Source organism: Mandrillus leucophaeus, unplaced genomic scaffold, assembly GCF_000951045.1.
Source record: "Mandrillus leucophaeus isolate KB7577 unplaced genomic scaffold, Mleu.le_1.0 Scaffold230, whole genome shotgun sequence".
In the NCBI taxonomy this organism is placed as follows: Eukaryota; Metazoa; Chordata; class Mammalia; order Primates; family Cercopithecidae; genus Mandrillus; species Mandrillus leucophaeus.
Genome location: NW_012102366.1, coordinates 369,936 through 387,813, shown reverse-complemented (window position 1 = coordinate 387,813; position 17,878 = coordinate 369,936). Strand labels below are relative to the sequence as shown.

Sequence of the window (17,878 nt, the reverse complement as noted above, 5' to 3'; positions counted from 1 at the left end):
GTGGGAGAATCGCTTGAGCCTGGGAGGTGGAGGCTGCAGTGAGCCGAGATTGCACTACTATACTCCAGCCTGGGCAATGGAGCAAGACCCTGTCTGAAAAAAATTTATCTATCTATCTACCTATCTATCTATCTATCTATCTATCATCTATCTATCTATCTGTATAGATGTATCACACACACACACACACACACACACACACACAGAGAGAGAGAGAGCGCGCTTCCTCCACTCCGTGTTTCTGGCTCAGTAGGTCAAAGGAGGGGCCTGGAAACCTGCGTTTCTAGCAAGTTCCCAGGTGTTGCTGCTACTGCAGGTCTGGGGTCTGGGAGCACATGTGGGGAATCAGGGTGTGGGATGGTGTGGCATCCGTTTGTGGTCGCTGTCTGTCAGTCTTGTTGGATCAGATGCTCTCCCCACCTCTAGAAGGGGACCCGGTTGTCTGCTTCTTGCTTTTCCAGGACGTCCCTTCAGGAGGGGAGCCGTGGGTGGCACTGATGGCCTCTTCATTGTCACCTGGTACTCGGGTTGAACCTGATGCCACATGACCAGAACCCCACTGGGGCGCGCACACCCGTGCTCCTAGGGGCTTCCTTACCAAGCTGTCTGCCTGCAGGTGGGCAGGGGTCCTCACCATTTGGTCCCTTCCCCCAGGTCACCTTCCGCAACCCTGTCATTGAGAGGATTCCTCGGCTCCGACGGCAGAAGAAAATTTTCTCCAAGCAGCAAGGTGAGAGGGTGCTCCAGGCCTCCTGGGGGAGAGGCCAGGGGTCCTGGGAGTGTCATGGAGGGTGATGCCTGCCCCCGTCCCCCCAGGGAAGGCGTTCCAGCGCGCTAGGCAGATGAACATCGACGTCGCCACGTGGGTGCGGCTGCTCCGGAGGCTCATCCCCAATGCCACGGGCACAGGCACCTTCAGCCCTGGGGCTTCTCCAGGATCCGAGGCCCGGACCACGGGGTAAGGAAGGAGGGCCCCGGGGTCCCGGCCGCCCCTTGAAGCCTGAGAGGGTCCTGGGCCCCAGACACACCCTCCTCTCATCTGCGGCAGTGACATATCGGTGGAGAAGCTGAACCTTGGCACTGACTCGGACGGCTCACCTCAGAAGAGCTCGCGGGATCCTCCTTCCCGCCCATCGAGCCTGGTGAGGGTCCCTCCTTCTCCCCCGCTAGGCCTGGCCTGGGCAGCGTCAGGGGTCCTGCTCCAGGCTCAGAGGCCACTAGGAACTTGCCTGGAGCCCCGCAGCATGTCTGTGGCAGAACCAGGGCCCAGATCTCTATGCTGGTTAAAACCTGCGCCCAGATCTCCATCCTGGTTAACAAACGGCTCATGCCTATAATCTCAGCACTTCTGGGAGGCTGACATGGGAGGATTGCTGGAGCCCAGGAGTTTGAGACCAGCCTGGGCAACACAGTGAGCCACGGTGAGCCATGATCCTGCCCCTGCATGGCAGCCTGGGCAACATAGGGAAATCTTATCTCAAAAAATAAAACAGGCCGGGCGCAGTGGCTGACACCTGTAATCCCAGCACTTTGGGAGGCTGAGGCCAGGAGTTCAAGACCAACCTGGCCAACACAATGAAACCCCGTCTCTACTAAAAATACAAGAATTAGCCGGGTGCGGTGGTGGGCACCTGTAATCCCAGCTACCCGGGCAACTGGGGCAGTTGAACCTGAGAGGCGGAGGTTGCAGTGAGCCAAGATCATGCCAACTGCGCTCCAACCTGGGTGACAGAGCGAGACTCCGTCTCAAAAAATAAAAATAAAAAAATAAAACTGTGAGCTCGGGGGCTGGGCCGCCTGGGTTCCCATCCCTGCCCTGCCACCTCTTGGCTCTGCGCTTCACCTCTCTGTGCCTCAGTGCACCGCTTTGCAAAACGAGCATATTTAAAACTCATGTCGATGACAGAGTGATCGAGAGAATGCTGTGCTCTAGGCAGAGGTTACCGCAAGCTGGGAGCCACAAGGGGACCTGCCGGGTGATGGAGATGTTCCTCGTCTTTATCTAGGTCAGAGGTCAGCATGCATTTTCCGGAAAGGGCCAGAGAGTCAATATTTTTGGCTTTGTGGGCTAGACAGTCCCTGTCTGCTTTGTAGTTTGAAAGCAGCCACAGACTATTTGTACACCATAAGCGTGGCTCTATTCCGGTAAAACCTTATTGGTAGTTCACACGCAAGTTTGAACATCGTAGAACTTTCATGGGCAATGAAATGTTCTTCCTCTTTTTTTTTTCCCCCAACGATTTAAAAATGTAAAAATCACTTCACCTGTGGTCCCAGCTACTTGGGAGGCCGAGGCAGGAGGATGACTTGAGTCCAGGAGTTGGAGTCCAGCCTCAACAACATGGTGAAACTCCGTCTTTTTTTTTTTTTGAGATGGAGTCTCACTCTGTTGCCCAGGCTGGAGTGCAGTAGTGTGATCTGGGCTTACTGCAGCCTCCACCTCCTGGGTTCAAGGAATTCTCCTGCCTCAGCCATGCAAGTAGCTGGGACTACAAGTGTGCGCCACCACACCCGGCTAATTTTTGTATTTTTAATAGAGACGGGGTTTCACCTTGTTGACCAGGCTAGTCTTGAACTCCTGACCTCAGGTGATCTGCCCGCCTCAGCCTCCCAAAGTGCTGGGATTATAGGTGTGAGCCACTGCGTCCAGCCACTGCATCTCTTTAAAAAAAAAAAAAAAAAAAAAAAAGGTGAAAGCTGGCCAGGCGCGGTGGCTCAAGCCTGTAATCCCAGCACTTTGGGAGGCCGAGACGGGTGGATCACGAGGTCGGGAGATCGAGACCATCCTGGCTAACACGGTGAAACCCCGTCTCTACTAAGAAATACAAAAAAACACTAGCCGGGTGAGGTGGCAGGCGCCTGTAGTCCCAGCTACTCGGGAGGCTGAGGCAGGAGAATGGCGTGAACCCAGGCGGCGGAGCTTGCAGCGAGCCGAGATTGCGCCACTGCACTCCAGCCTGGGCGACAAAGCGAGACTCTGTCTCAAAAAAAAAAAAAAAATTAAAAAATAAATAAATAAATAAATAAATTAAAAACGGACATTGTCGAGCCAGGCATGATGGGACTTGTAGTCCCAGCTACTCGGGAAGCTGAACAATTCTGTAATCCCAGCACTTTGGAGGCTGAGGCGGGTAGATCACCTGAGGTCGGGAGTTCGAGACCACCCTGACCAACATGGAGAAACCCCATCTCTACTAAAAATATAAAAAATTAGCCTGGCTTGGTGGTGCATGCTTGTAATCTCAGCTCTTTGGGAGACTGAGGTAGGAGAATCACTTGAACCCGGGAGGCGGAGGTTGCAGTGAACGGAGATCGTGCCATTGTACTCCAGCCTGGGTAACAAGAATGAAACTCAGTCTCAAAAAAAAAAAAAAATTAGCTGGGTGTGGTGGTGCAAGCCTTTAGTCCCACCCCCTACCTTCAGGAGGTGAAGGTAGAGTTGAAGGCTGCACTAAGCTATGACTGTGCCACTGCACTCCATCCTGGGCGACAGAGCAAGACTCTGTCTCTAAAAAAAACAAAAAAGAAAATTCGGGCTGGGCGTGGTGGCTCACGTCTGTAATCCCAGCACTTTGGGAGGCCGTGGTGGGTGGATCACCTGAGGTCAAGAGTTCCAGACCAGCCTGGCCAACATGGTGAAACCCCATCTCTACTAAAAGTACAAAAATTAGCCAGGCGTGGTGGTGCAGGCGTGTGGCTGGAGGAGAGAGAGTGAGGGGCCGCATGGGAGGAGAGGTGAGGACAGAGAGGTGGGGGGCAGATCTTGCAGGGCCTCAGAGGCTATTGTGGTTATGAGAGCATCTCTGACTCCCCTTACTCTGGCCTCTTCTCCGCCACAGAGCTCCCCGATCCAGGAATCCTCCATCACTCCCAAGCTGCCTTCGGAGACCCAGGAGACCCCAGGCCCCGCCCTGTGCAGGTGATACCACTCCCCGGCCCCCTGCCCACCACCCACCCCTGCCTGCTGTCCTTGTCCTCACCAGTGGCCTCTCTCCACAGCCCTCTGAGGAAGTCACCTCTGACCCTTGAGGATTTCAAGTTCCTGGCGGTGCTGGGCCGGGGTCACTTTGGGAAGGTGAGGTGGAGGGCAGGGAATTGGGAGACCCCCCCCAGGTCCCTGGCTGGCCACTAAAACCACCCCTGCTCACTGTGGTTCCAGGTGCTGCTCTCCGAATTCCGGCCCAGTGGGGAGCTGTTCGCCATCAAGGCTCTGAAGAAAGGGGACATTGTGGCCCGAGACGAGGTGGAGAGGTGGGGACCTACTGTGGTCCTCTGGGGACCTCTGTCTTCTCTTTTGGGAAATGACAGAGCAGTTCTCTCCTTGGAGCTGCAGGGAGAGTGACTCATAGTGGTCACTAATGCCAGGCACGGTGGCTCTCGCCTGTAACCCCAGCACTCTGGGAGGCCGAGGCAGGTGGATCACTTGGGCTCAGAATTTCAAGACCAGGCTGGGCAACATGGCGACACCCCCATCTTTACAAAACATACAAAATAATTAGCTGAGTGTGGTGGTATGTGCTTGTAGCCCCAGCTACTCATGAGGCTGAGATAGGAGGATCACCTGAGCCCAGTAGGTCAAGGTTGCAGTGAGCTGAGATCACACCGCTGCACTCCAGCCTGGGCAACACAGTGAGACCCTATCTCAGAACAAATAAAAAGTCACTAATACCTACCAGCCTAATACCAAGATAATAATAGCTCTTATAAAAGTTGTTTGTTCCTCCATGTTGCCCTATAAGGTAAATACTGATGGCACAGAGAGGTTGAACAATTTACCCAAGGTCACACAGCCAGTAAGCAGCAGGTCCAGGATTCAAAGCTAGAGACTCAGGTTCTGAAGCCTGTGCCCTTTGTGGTGCAAACATACTGCCTCTGCTTTGGGGACAGGATCCTGGGTTCAAATCTCACATCTGCAGCATGGGCTTGGAGATCCTGGGAAGGTCACTTCTCCCTTCAGAACCTCAGCCTCTTTGCCAGGCACTGTGGCTTACGCCTGTAATCCCAGCACTTTGAGAGGCCGAGATGCATGGATCACCCGAGGTCAGGACATTGAGACCAACATGGTGAAACCCCATCTGTACTAAAAATACAAAAATCAGCCGGGCGTGGTAGCGGGCCTCTGTAGTCCCACCTATTTGGGAGGCTGAGGCAGGAGAATCACTTGAACCCAGGAGGCAGAGGTTGCAGTGAGCCAAGATCGCGCCACTGCACTCCAGCTTGACTCTGTCTCAAAAAAAAAAAAAAGAACCCCTCTTGATGTGGAGAAGCGGAGTGCTGCTGCCTTCCACACACACGGTTGTCAGGTGCTGTCTACACAGTACCTAACCCCTCTAAACATTCGGTACAGGCACTGAGATTGTCCTTGGTCTTCCCAGCATTCTTTTGATAATCAGGAACCCAACTCAGAAACAAGTAAAGAAATGTATTGGTCTGCATCAGAAAAGTCCAGGAGTGTGCTGCCTTCAGGCATGGCTGTATCCAGGTGCTGAGATGACATTTCTCAGTTCTGCTTCCCTCTGTATGGGCTTTGCTTGCCGTCTGGGAGTCAGGGGTAAGCGGCGGCCATGGTCTCTGACTTCTGTCCCCCACCCCTCCCCAGCCTGATGTGTGAGAAGCGGATCTTGGCGGCAGTGACCAATGCGGGACACCCCTTCCTGGTGAACCTCTTTGGCTGTTTCCAGACACCGGAGCACGTGTGCTTCGTGATGGAGTACTCGGCCGGTGGGGACCTGATGCTTCACATCCACAGCGACGTGTTCTCTGAGCCCCGTGCCGTGTGAGCCTGGCCCCCCAGCCCGGGCCCCGCCTCCCTCCACAGCATCTGACGTTTCAGTCCCCCCAGAGGCTGGCAGCCTGCTTCTCACCCCTCCACCCTCAGGGCTTGCTTCCCCCAGCCTCCCAGAGCTTTGGGGAGACTGGGGGGCTTTTGAGGATGTGGGAGCCAGGCTTATGTGACCCTCCCTGCTTGCAGGGTGGCCCCACCCCTCAGCAGCCTCTCTCTCTCTGCAGCTTTTATTCCGCCTGCGTGGTGCTGGGCCTACAGTTTCTTCATGAACACAAGATTGTCTACAGGTGTGTGTGTGCGCACGCATGCATGTGCACACTGCCCGTTGTGGGGACAGGGCCCAGACTCCCGCTCATCCCTCTTTCCACCCCCCAACCCCCAACAGGGACCTGAAGTTGGACAATTTGCTTCTGGACACCGAGGGCTACGTCAAGATCACAGACTTTGGCCTCTGCAAGGAGGGTGAGGGACTGGCCTCGGGATTAGACAAAGGAGCGGGAAGGAATGGGGTCCCTAACCCTACTTGGGGTACCCCCCACCCTGACCCTGGGACAGGGCTGGCTGTGTGGACAACCCCACATTGGGCTGAGTGACTCCTCTGGCCCCCATAACCTCACATGGCCTTGCTGTCCCCAGGGATGGGCTATGGGGACCGGACCAGCACATTTTGTGGGACCCCGGAGTTCCTGGCCCCTGAGGTGCTGACGGACACTTCATACACGCGGGCTGTGGACTGGTGGGGGCTGGGTGTGCTGCTCTACGAGATGCTGGTTGGCGAGGTGAGACCCCACCCCTGTGTGTCTCGGATCTCACTGGAAACTGCGTGTGCCCTAGGGTGGGATCCAAGTCTGCCTCCACCAAGTGCTGTGTGATTGAGGGCTGCTCTGGCTCCCTGGCCTCAGTTTCCACCTCTATAAAATGGGACATTTCCCTGCCCGAGTTAGCCAGCACCCAAGAGCTGCAGCAGGCCGGGCTGGGTTTGGAGCAGCCAGAGGAGAGGCCCCATTCACCCCGGGCCTCCCTCTCCCCAGTCCCCATTCCCAGGGGATGACGAGGAGGAGGTCTTCGATAGCATCGTCAACGATGAGGTCCGCTACCCCCGCTTCCTGTCCGCCGAAGCCATCGGCATCATGAGAAGGGTGAGGACCCCCGACGTGGGGCAGGCCTGGGGAGGGGCACTGGGGCCCAGCAGGGGACAGATCCTGACACAGTGCTCCTTCCTCCAAGCTGCTGCGGAGGAACCCAGAGCGGAGGCTGGGATCTAGCGAGAGAGATGCAGAAGATGTGAAGAAACAGCCTTTCTTCAGGGTGAGGTTCCCCACAAGGACCTCAGTGACCCCGGCCCTCCCCCCGGGGCCGATTCATCACCCCACACCCGACGCCCTCCAGGCCTAGCCGCTTTGCCTCGAAGGCCTCGTTGCACCTCCAGGGCAACATCGTCACCTCCTTTGACACCCCGATTTCCCTCCTCCACTTTTGTTCCCCCCAGGGACCCTCCTAATCCCACATCTCCACTTTCCTCCGCCTCTTTTTTTTTTTTTTTTTGAGCCAGGATCTCACTCTGTTGCCCAGGCTGGAATGCAGTGGCTCAATCTCGGCCCACTGCAACCTCCGCCTCCCAGATTCATGCGATTCTCCTACCTCAGCCTTCTGAGTAGCTGGGATTACAGGCACACACCACTCCACCACAGCTGGCTAATTTTTGTATTTTTAGTAGAGATGGGATTTTGCCACTTTGGCCAGGCTGGTCTTGAACTCCTGGCCTCAAGTGATCCTCCCACCTCAGCCTCCCAAAGTTCTGGGATTACAGATGTGAGCTACCACGCCTGGCCTCCACTGTTTCCTAATCCCGCGTCTCCACCAGGCTATTGCAGGTGATCCCTCCTGAGCCCCAGTACCCCCACCCCACTTTTCCCTATATGATGGCTCCTCTCCGGGGTCCCTAAGCCCTAGGACTGGTCCCCACTGCAGCACGCCCCCTCCTCAGCCTCCCAGGCTGACCCTCCCCTCCGCTTCCCTCCCCTGCAGACTCTGGGCTGGGAAGCCCTGTTGGCCCGGCGCCTGCCGCCGCCTTTTGTGCCCACGCTGTCTGGCCGCACCGACGTCAGCAACTTTGACGAGGAGTTCACCGGGGAGGCCCCCACACTGAGCCCGCCCCGTGACGCGCGGCCCCTCACAGCCGCGGAGCAGGCGGCCTTCCTGGACTTCGACTTCGTGGCGGGGGGCTGCTAGCCCCCTCCCCTGCCCCTACCCCTGCCCGAGAGCTGTTAGTTTTTAAAAAGGCCTTTGCGATTTGCCTGATCCATGCATCTTGCGTGTCTTCTTGTGTGCAGTCATTGGCGGTGGGGGTGTGCTTGGAGGTGTGGACTGGGGGGCAGGTGGCTGGTTGGTCGTGGGAGTCTCCAGTGATGGGGGTGTCATTTGAAGAGGATCAAGGGGCGGCGTGGACTCGGAGCTGTTCTTATGGGGGGGAGCGTGGGTAAGCTGAGATGGGAGGGGGTCGGTATTGTGTTGGGGGCGCCCAGGGACATGGGGCAAAATGGTTTGGGGACAGGGTTTTGGGGCTGTATTGGAAGAACTCAAAGCCACAGTGAGCAGAATGGTTTCGGAAGTCCGTTAGGGCGGTGGCAAGGTCAGGAAACGCCCCCCACACCCTCTCGCTCTGCTCCCAGCGGAGCCCCAGCCCCCGCCGCCCGCACGGTGCGCTTGCTCCTGCGGCTCCGGCGCCCACGGTCAGGCACCCTCGAGCCTCCTAGAACCGCGCCCCGGTGTCTCCGCGCCATCTTGTGGTAGGCCCCGGAACTGCACCCACCCTGGAAGCGCACTTGGCGCCTCTGCTTGCCCCTTGCGCGGCCCCAGTGGATGCCGAAGCCCCGACGGGACTCACCGCTCTGTCTGGGCTCGTAGAATGGCTTTTTATTCCTCAAAGGCTCTTCGCCGCGCACCTGGGCCCGGCCCCAGGGTGGGCTGGCTTCGTCGTTGGGCCTCCGGTTGTGCTTAGAAGTAGCTGAGGCCGCTGTGCCGGGAGCTGCGCAGCGAGCTGGCCTCCCAGGCGCTCGGGGTTAGGCCCAGCCCCGCGGGGCCGCCCTTGGCCCCGGCCCTCGGGGGCAGGAAGCGAAGCAGTTGGCGCAGCACGGCCTGGCGCAGCAGGATGTACACCCAAGGGTCCAGGATCTGGTTCCAGGAGGCAAGGCGCACGGCCAGAAACAGTGGCCGCTGCAGGGAGGTAGAACTCCAGCCCCCGACGGCCAGCGCCACCAGCACCTGCGGGGGAAGCCGGTGTGAGCCGTTTGGCGGGCGCAGGCGCAGGGGGTGCGCAGGGATGGTGGGGGCGTGGCTGGAAGGTAAAAGCCTAGGAGGAGGGGCGAGCCGTCGCAGGCAGGGTAAATGGGGATCCAGGTGGGAAGGGGATGCGGAAAAAAAGGAGGGAGGCAAAGAAACAAACACCTTCAGTGGGTGGGGGCTCCGGCCGGAGAGGAGTCTCAGGTGTCCCGGAAAGAGGAAAAACGAGGGGGTTGGGTGAAAGGACTAGGGAATGAAGCGCGGGGGCTTATAATGGTTGGGCAGGAGAGGAGGCTTGTGTGGGTCGGGGTGCGCTACAAAGACCCCAAAAAGGAAGAAGAGAGGGGGGCTAGGAGGAAGGATGGCAGGTCAGATGGAGAAGGCCATGCTGGCTTTTGGGGCAGATGGGATGGGGCCTCCAGGGGCCGGGGCCTTGGTTGGGTCCAGGACAGAGGCCCAAGGTGTCCTGGGACGACAAAGGGCGGAGGGTGTTGAGAGGGAGCGGGAAGGAGCGTGGCTCGAGGGGCCGGTGCGCCCCTCACCAGCATTGGGCTCCAGCAGATGCACGACACCACCATGATACCGACAAGCTGGCCCACCATCTCCACGTCGTGGGTGCGAGCTCTGCGTGCCGAGCCGCGGCTCTGGGAGCCGCCAAAGGCTGTGGAGGCTGAAGCGATGGATGAGGCGGACGAGGCGGAGGCCGAGCGGGGTCCGCGCGCCCCCCAGCGACGCCGGCTGTCGGGGCCCGAGGCCGGGGGAGGCCCTCGGGAGCGGCGTCGCCAGCGGGCGCGTAGCAGGGCCAGGCCGCTGAGCGTGTTGCACACCAGCGCGGCGAGGAGAGCGACCAGGCCGAGGCCGGCGAAGAGGCCAGCGAGCAGTGCCTGGCGCCAGCCGCCCGAGGGACCCAGGCCGATGAAGCACCACGTGCCCGGGTACTGCAGCTCGTAGCGGCCCACGCGCGCCAGCGGTAGCAGCGCGACGGCTAAGGCCACCGCAGCTACCGCGGCCAGCGCCAGGCGCGCGCGGGAGACCGAGACCCGAGCGGCGTGGAGCAGCGGCCGCGTGACGCCCACGCAGCGCTCCACCGCCATGCCGCAGCCCAGCAGCAGCGGGCACAGGCCGAAGAAGACCATGCAGCCGCCCAGGAAGTGGCAGGCCCCGCCGGCCGGAGCGCGCCCCGCAGTGTACAGGCGCAGCACTAGCGCGCCCGGGATCACGTGGCCTGCCAGGTCGGTGGCCAGCAGGCTGGCCACGAACAGCAGGAAGGTGGCGGCCGAGCGGCGGCGTCGCAGGCGGCCCGCGGCCTGCGCCAGCAGCGCCAGCGCCAGCAGGTTGGACACGGCGCCCAGCGTCATGGAGAAGATGGGCAGCGCAGGCGAAGCGCCCGACGGCGGCACGGCCGACGCGTTGGGGACCCAGGGCGCCGCGCATGTGGTCGCCTCGCCCGCCAGGCTCAGGTTGAGGGGCCCGCAAGGGCTCATGTCAGGCGCCGGGAGTGCTGGGTAGAGGAGAAGAGGGCAGAGTGAGGCTGGCTGGGCCCGGGCGGGGACCAGCCCACGGTGCCATCTCAGAACATCAGGCCCGTTTGACTCCATGGCGTTCTCAGGCAGCCCCTCTGCCCATGGCAACTCCAAATGACCTGGCCACTCCATTTGGAAACCCTCCTCCCTCTCTTTTGCCTCTCACCGCCCCATCTCCTGCTCCAGGGCCTCCCTCTGTCCCCACTGGCCCCTTCTCTGTCCTTCATGGTTTCCTGCAAGATTCCCCCGAGCCCTGCCCTCAGGCATCTCTGCCAGTGCCTCTGGGCCTCACAGATCCCCCTCTGACCCCCACCTTCCATTTTTACACCGTAGCAAATTCCTGGGGCCTGTGGCTCCATCTGATAGCTCTCACCCATTTCTGCCCCTGTGGTCCTACCTGACTTTCCCCATGTCAGCTTTACTCCTGTCCCATCCTCGAGATTCCCCAGCCCCATCTCTACCACCATGGGCACATCTCTCCCCACGGCCATGTCCCTGTCCCCCCTGGACCCATCTCCGACCCCACATGGCACAGCTACATCTGTGCCATGGACGCATCTCTACCCCTGCCCCATGGACCTGCCTCTGATCCACTGCGGTCTCTCGCCACGCCCCACCGCGATCACCTCTGCCTCACCCTCGCTGCCCACGGTTCCACTCCATGTCCCTGCCCCCAGAGGCCATGACCATCCACTCTTTGATATCCTGGTGGTGAGGGTGGAAAGGGCGGAACCGTCCACCAGGCCAGATGGGAAGGGAGGATGGACAGACGATAAGACAGGGACACACAGATCGGGGGGAAGAGCCCAGGGACACAGGATGGACAGACAGGTTGCCATGGCCCCAACCCTTCATGCCCTCCTCCTCCCCAGCCAGGGACCCTCACGTGCAACCCGCTTACCCAGCACTGCCTGGGATGCGGGGTCCCCATCACCGGCCGCTCAGCCCTGCTGCCCACTGCGCCCTGGCTCTCCGGCAGGCCGCTTCCTCCCTCCCTCTTCCTGGGGCGGCTCCTCGGCTCCTCCCGCCGCCCTTGCTGGCCTCCAGGGGCCGCTCCACCCCGCGCACGCCCGCTTGGGGCCTGGAGTGGCAGGGACCCCCCTCTCTGCTCCTGGCAATGGATGGGGGCCACTCTGGGCCCCAGCGGCTCCCTCCATGAGGAGGGAGGCTCCCTGGAGTCGTTCTGGCCCCCTGTGACCCCCTCCTCCCAGCAGGGCGGGAGTAGCCCCCTTCCCCCGAGGCTCGGGCCTCTTGCCTCATTAATAAAGTGGATAAAATCTAAACACTGGAAAATGTGAGTGTCGTCTGGGGCAGGCTGGGGCAGCTGCAGGGGGTGCCACTGCCCCCCTCCCTAGAGCTTTGGGACTAGGGGGGCTAACTCCAATTATTTGGGGGCAGCAATGCCCCCCTGCCCTGCTAAAGCCTTCATGGACATTGGGGTGGGTGCTGGTGGGCAGGGCCTTGGGCAGACTGGCTTGGGTCAGGCCCAGCCTGGCCAGGGGATCCGCCTACTATTTATATAGGGGCTTAAGCCCCGGCTAGGGCCACAGCGAGTCATATCCTGGGAGGCGAGAGGAGGCGGCTGAAAGGGGGCAGGGGAACCAGGAGGCGTGGCAACCTGGGACTCTCCCCAGTGTCTGGCTCCTGCTTTAAGATGGGCTGAGTGACACCTGGGACACACGTCCTAAGCCACAAAGACTCGCCTCCTGCCCTGAGAAGTAGGGTCACGCTGGCACAGTCTCACACCCTAAGACAATCCTGTCACTTACCACTCAGTTTCATCCTGTCCCCATCTCAGCACAGCCAGGTTGCTGCCACCACATCCCTGAACTCAGGGTCTTACCCCCAGCGCCGGGACACACCCAGAGTTACTACCTCAATTCCAGCCCCTCCCCTCAACACCCCAAAATGCAGCCCTCTGAGATGACCACCCACATCACCCTCTTTAGTGCTGGGAAATAGGGTCTCACTTGGCATCGAGAGACAGATACACGTGCGCGCGCGCGCACACACACACACACACACACACACACACACACTGCCAAAACTGCCCCTGGTCACACTCTGTATGACTTGTAATGACCCCCCAACAATCCCAGATAGGCCCCACCGGCACACTCCGTACACCTAAGGCACAAGAAGTGACACCCCCTGCCCCTGGACACCAGAGACCTAGCTGGCCACCCCCACCCTCACCCCAAAACAGCAACGCCCTGAGACATACATACCTGCATCCCTAGACACCTCGAGACCTAGCCAGCACCCCCACCCAGGAAACAGCAATACCCTGAGACATACCCTAACACCCCTGAACACCCCGAGACCTAGCCAGGCACCCCTCCTTGCCCCAGAAACAACAGCACCCTAAGACACACACACCCACATCCCGGGACACCCTGACACAGTCACTCCATTGCACTCCCCACCACCAGACACCGCCAGTTACACCTGCGGTTGCCCTGGAACACAGAGCCAGTGATCACATCCCTCACCCACAACACAGCCCTCCCTCACCGCGTCACGAGCCATCAACACTCTGATAAGACGCACCCCCAAGACGCACACAGCCACACCCCTTCACCACCACAGCCGGCTCCCAGCACAGACACCCAAGGAGCCCACAGGTGCTCGAGCCCGAGTCACCAGGACAGTGGCTCCCCTACTCCACCCGGGTCTGCACACCAACACCCAGCCCCGAGGGTCTTCCCTTTTTCCCCCCTTCCCCTCTTCCTGGTGGCCCAGTGCCAGCCCGCCTATTGGAACGAGGATTGCAAGCTGGCCTCAGACTTCCCCACAGCCTCTCGGCTCACCCCCAAACATTCCTGTGGGGCCCTGTGGCCCAGCACCCCTTGCTTCTATCCCTTCCCTTGTCTCCAGGTCTGGCCAGGGTCCCACCCCGCCTTTCCCTGATCACCCTCAATCCTCGAAGATGAGTGGGTTGTCAAAACAAGTATGCCGGGTTTAGTAAGCAGGGTGCCCCATGGACGCCTGCATGTCCAGCATTGGGCCGCGTGGGGTGGGGGCTGCATCCTGTCTGCCCCCAACTTCCCGGTGTAGGGGTGGGGCTCTGGCAGGCCTGAGGTTCCATCTATTTCCAAGCCAAGTTTCAATGCCCTGGTACTCCCCCCAGTCCAGGGGTTGTCACTGGCTGCAGACGGCAGCCTTGTGAAGCTCCAGGGGGCGGGAGGCCTTGTGGGAGAGGGGGCAGGATTTGAACCCTCAGTAGTCCAGGAAGCTCTGGCCCTGCCTGGAAGCCTGGTGGCCTGCAGCCAGAAGGAACAGTGGGAGGGGGCAGGCGGCCTGGTGCCAGCTCCTAATTCAATTTGGAGCCTGCGGAAGATGGATTTCAGCTGCTGAATTCTTTCTCAGCCCCGACCCTCCCCCTCTCCCACCCCGAAGCCACGCAGGTCCAACAGCAGATAGATTCTTTATGTTCAAGACAGCAAATTCAGATACAAAAGCCCACCGCCGTCGTCCCTCCCTCCCTCCTGCTCTGGGCCAGGGATAGGCCTGGAGGGGGAGATGGGAGTTGGGGAGGAGGTTGGGGGGTTCACAGCAGACTCATGTCAAATGCGGAGGTAACAGGCTCCACGGGGAGGGGGCTCCTCTCAGGAGGGGCGAGGGCATTATTGCATTTGCTGGGGGGAGGGACAACCCTCTCCCCTATATTCCCTGCGTCAGGAAACTAGGAAGGTCATGACCCCCGAGCAGAACCCAAGGCCCCAGGGAGACGGAGGGACCAGTTTGGCAGCTGATGGTGGAAAGTGGTGGAGGCGGGGGTGGCCGCCCAATTTGGCCGATCCCTCCCCTCCCCATGCCTGACCCGGCTGAGGTAGGTGGGGAACAGGGCACAGGGGGGCCGGGGACCCCGGACAGATTGGGAACCGGGGAGGGGATGGTACCGATTGGAGCGGGGCAGGGGGCCCGGCCCCACCTCCCCTCCCCATCCTCCTTGGGCTGCTGAGCTAGGCTCAGGCTGGAGGCTTGAGTCCTGATGTCAGTGTCCCTGCTGGGGGCCCCCACCAGGTTGGGCCCGGGTCATCATCGCAGGGTCCGGGGGGAGTCCTAGTAGCGGCCGACTTTGGCGTCCCCGATGGCGCCCCAGACGTCAAAGACGAATTCGTCAGGGAAGGCAAAGTCACCCAGCCGTTCGTCCAGGGCCTCGGCCAGCTCATCCGGGTTCCTTTTGTCCTTTCCCAGCTCCACCATGGTGGCCGCTATTGGCAGAGGGGGCAGAATGGAGGCACAAATGACACCAGGGACCAAGGGACTCAGGGTGGATTCAGCCAGCACCAGACCTAGATGCCGCCCCCCACGCCCCCGCAGGCAGCCCTCACTTACCCAACTCCGTGTCCCTGATACCCATGTAACTCTCCAGCAGGTCATCCACCTTCTCAATGGCCTTCTCTTCAAAGGCGGAGGGCTGGGGGCCAGGAGGGGTGACAGCAACATCATAACAATGTGAATATACATTGTAATTGCACTGACCGCCCTTGTCACCACTTTACATATATTCCTATTGAGACCTCAGGACAACCCTGAGAAGAAGGTATCGGTGTTCATCTCATCCCCATTTTACTGATGGGCAAACTGAGGCCCACGTGCCCAAGGAAGGTCCCTGGGAGCTGGGAAGTGGCAGAAGTGGACTAGAATCCAGGCTGTCTGCCCAGAGTCCCCTTAGCTAACAGGTAATGCTGCCTATTATGAAAAGGAAGGGAGGGCTGGGGGTGGTGGCTCACGCCTATAATCCCAGCACTTTGGGAGGCCAAGGAGGCTGGATCACCTGAGGCCAGGAGTTCGAGACCAGCCTGGCTAACACGGTGAAACCCCGTCTCTGCTAAAAATACAAAAATCAGCCGGGCATGGTGGCGGACACCTGTAGTCCCAGCTACTTGGGAGGCTGAGGCAGGAGAATCGCTTGAACCTGCGAGGCTGAGGTTGCAGTGAGCCGAGATCGCGCTACTACACTCCAGCCTGGGTGACAACAGTGAGACTTTGTCTCAAAAAAAAAGAAAGAGAAGGAATGCTGGAGATAGGGTCCAGCTGGAGCACTCACCAGATCCTCCACCGTGGCAGGGCCCCGGGATCGGAGCCGCAGGGTCCCTCGGCCAGTGCCCAGTTGTGGGCCGGAGCCAGGGCGGCCACCCGCTGAGCGTTGGCTGATCATGTCTGTGGGAGGTAGGAGAGGGGTGCGTGTGGGGGAAGCTCGGTTTTAGCACGCTCTGGGCAGGAACTTGGCCCTCCTGGCTTTCGACACCACCCCAAACTTCTCCAAGCTTCTGCAAGTTCCTGGGGGCTGGGGCCAGGGCAGGAATCCTGACTCAGGCCTGGCATGGATGTGGGGCAGAGCAGGGGGGACAGATGGGGGCCAGGAATAGGAAATGCTAGAGGGGAGACTGGAGGGGCCACTTCTGCTCCCAGGGGCTGGGACAGGAAGCGGGTGTACCCCAGCCTGAGTCTCCAGCTGCCTGAGTCCGTCTCCTCTTGGCCAAGGGGGTATGGCTCCTGGGCCACAGACCAGCCCTACCTGCCCGGGGAAGTGATTCAGTCCCCCACCCCCATCGCAGGGGCCTGGGCCCATTCCTTAGAGTTAGTGAAGCCAGATGGAAAAGTGGGGGGGCTGGTACTGAGCGGCCAAGTCTGGCCTGTTGGGGGTGGGGGCTGGCCAGGGGTGAAGACACCTTCCTCCTTGCCCCCGCCCTTCTCTCCGGCTGGGCTAAGGACCAGCACCTCGTCTCGGGACCGGGAGGAGCTGCACCCACTTCCCTTTCGGCTGGCCAGGCTCGGGCGCCACCTGCTGGCCGCTCCCGGCACCACCGCCTGCGCCCGTGCGAGCAGCGCCACTGGGGAGGTGCAGGGGGCGGCTCCTCACCGAAGGCCTTGCGAGGCTCCGTGAGCTTCAGCGTGAAGGTACGGCCTCGGGGCAGCTCCTTGAGCAGCCGGGCCACCTCGTAGTGCCGGCAGCCCAGCAGGCTCTGCCCGTTAATGGCCTCGATCATGTCGCCCACGCTGATGAGGTGGATGTGGTCGATCACGCTGCCCTCCTTGATGCGCTGCGGGGATGGCGAGCCATCAGCCCTTGGGGCTCTGCCTTGGTTTCCAGGGTCCCGTGGCCCACCCTCACTCCCAGGCCTCCGAGGTGCCCCGTCTCCCCAGGCACCTTGATGAAGGCGTAGCCAGCCCCATTGTCTGTGATGGTGAGCCCGAGTGCATCCTCCGACTTGAACACCTCCACCTCCTTGCGCTGCCCCTTCACGTGGGCGAAGATGAAGTCCTCCAGCCCGATCTGGCCCCCCAGGAGCTTGTCCATGTCCACTTTGTGGGTGTTCAGGGTGCAGAACATCACCTGCAGGGGTGGGAGACGCTGAACCCTCTCCCCCCTCCCTCCCCCTTTGCTAATCACCACTGGAGGGCGAAGGGAGAGAGTTGGGAGAGAACTAGGGGGATTCCATCCCAGTGCCCGATCACCCACTGAGCCAGGGCCAGGGCAGGGCCCGCATTAGCGTGTCAGCTCTGCTAAGACTAGGATTTAATTTTCCTTTATTTTTTTTATTTTGAGACAGGGTCTTGCTCTGTCACCCAGGCTGGAGCGCAGTGGTGCAATCATAGTCACTGCAGCCTCAATCTCCCAGATTCCGGCAATCTTCCCACCTCAGCCTCCCAAGTAGCTGGAACTACAACTAGCCATGCCTGGCTAATTTTTGTATTTTTTGTGGAGATATGGGGTCTCACTATGTTGCACAGGCTGGTCTCCAATTCCTGGGCTCAAGTGATCCTCCTATCTCAGTCTCCCGAGTAGCTGGGACCACAGGCACACGCCACCACACCCACATAGTTAAAATAATTTTTTTTAGAGATGAGAGCCTCATTATGTTGCCCAGGCTGGCCTGGAACTCCTGAGTTCCAGTGATCCCCCCTACCTCAACCTCCCAAGTAGCTGGGACTATAGGTGTGCACCACTGTACCCAGCTAGGATTTCTGTCCTAGCAAAAATTCATTGCTGTGCCGGGCGCGGTGGCTCACACCTGTAATCCCAACACTTTGGGAGGCCAAGGCAGGTAGATCACGAGGTCAGGAGATCAAGACCAGCCTGACCAACATGGTGAAATCCTGTCTCTACTAAAAATACAAAAATTAGCTGGGCGTGGTGACAGGCACCTGCAATCCCAACTACTTGGGAGGCTGAGGCAGGAGAATGGTTTGAATCCAGGAGGTGGAGGTTGCAGTGAGCCAAGATTACACGATTGCACTCCAGCCTGGTGACAGAGCAAGACTCCATCTCAAAAAA

At 59.9% G+C, this 17,878-nt stretch overlaps 3 protein-coding genes across 4 annotated transcripts in view; 1 reads left to right on the top strand and 2 right to left on the bottom strand.

The window, feature by feature from the left end:
• Positions 1-8,094, top strand: part of PKN1 (protein kinase N1) — a 51,034-nt gene extending 42,940 nt beyond the window's left edge. The window contains exons 7-19 of the mRNA XM_011981777.1: positions 655-730; positions 817-958; positions 1,049-1,142; positions 3,840-3,919; positions 4,000-4,075; positions 4,160-4,251; positions 5,600-5,776; positions 6,010-6,072; positions 6,171-6,247; positions 6,422-6,564; positions 6,817-6,924; positions 7,013-7,093; positions 7,814-8,094. Coding sequence (XP_011837167.1) covers positions 655-730; positions 817-958; positions 1,049-1,142; positions 3,840-3,919; positions 4,000-4,075; positions 4,160-4,251; positions 5,600-5,776; positions 6,010-6,072; positions 6,171-6,247; positions 6,422-6,564; positions 6,817-6,924; positions 7,013-7,093; positions 7,814-8,017 — 1,413 coding nt within the window. The 3' untranslated portion in view covers positions 8,018-8,094. The remainder of the gene's footprint in view (positions 1-654; positions 731-816; positions 959-1,048; positions 1,143-3,839; positions 3,920-3,999; positions 4,076-4,159; positions 4,252-5,599; positions 5,777-6,009; positions 6,073-6,170; positions 6,248-6,421; positions 6,565-6,816; positions 6,925-7,012; positions 7,094-7,813) is intronic.
• A 588-nt stretch (positions 8,095-8,682) lies between these two features.
• Positions 8,683-11,592, bottom strand: PTGER1 (prostaglandin E receptor 1 (subtype EP1), 42kDa). Its single transcript, XM_011981774.1, has 3 exons — positions 11,492-11,592; positions 9,610-10,568; positions 8,683-9,049 (listed from the first exon to the last, which is right to left on the bottom strand). The coding sequence occupies exons 2-3, from the start codon at positions 10,549-10,551 to the stop codon at positions 8,783-8,785; spliced, it is 1,209 nt and encodes a 402-aa protein (XP_011837164.1). The 5' UTR covers positions 10,552-10,568; positions 11,492-11,592; the 3' UTR covers positions 8,683-8,782.
• Positions 11,593-13,998: 2,406 nt separating this feature from the next.
• GIPC1 (GIPC PDZ domain containing family, member 1) overlaps positions 13,999-17,878 on the bottom strand; it is an 18,235-nt gene continuing 14,355 nt past the window's right edge. For both annotated transcript variants that reach the window (XM_011981775.1, XM_011981776.1), the window contains 5 exons: positions 16,751-16,936; positions 16,463-16,643; positions 15,647-15,759; positions 14,932-15,013; positions 13,999-14,807 (listed from right to left, as the gene is read on the bottom strand). In XM_011981775.1, the coding sequence (XP_011837165.1) occupies positions 14,656-14,807; positions 14,932-15,013; positions 15,647-15,759; positions 16,463-16,643; positions 16,751-16,936 (714 nt within the window). In that variant the 3' untranslated portion in view covers positions 13,999-14,655. The remainder of the gene's footprint in view (positions 14,808-14,931; positions 15,014-15,646; positions 15,760-16,462; positions 16,644-16,750; positions 16,937-17,878) is intronic.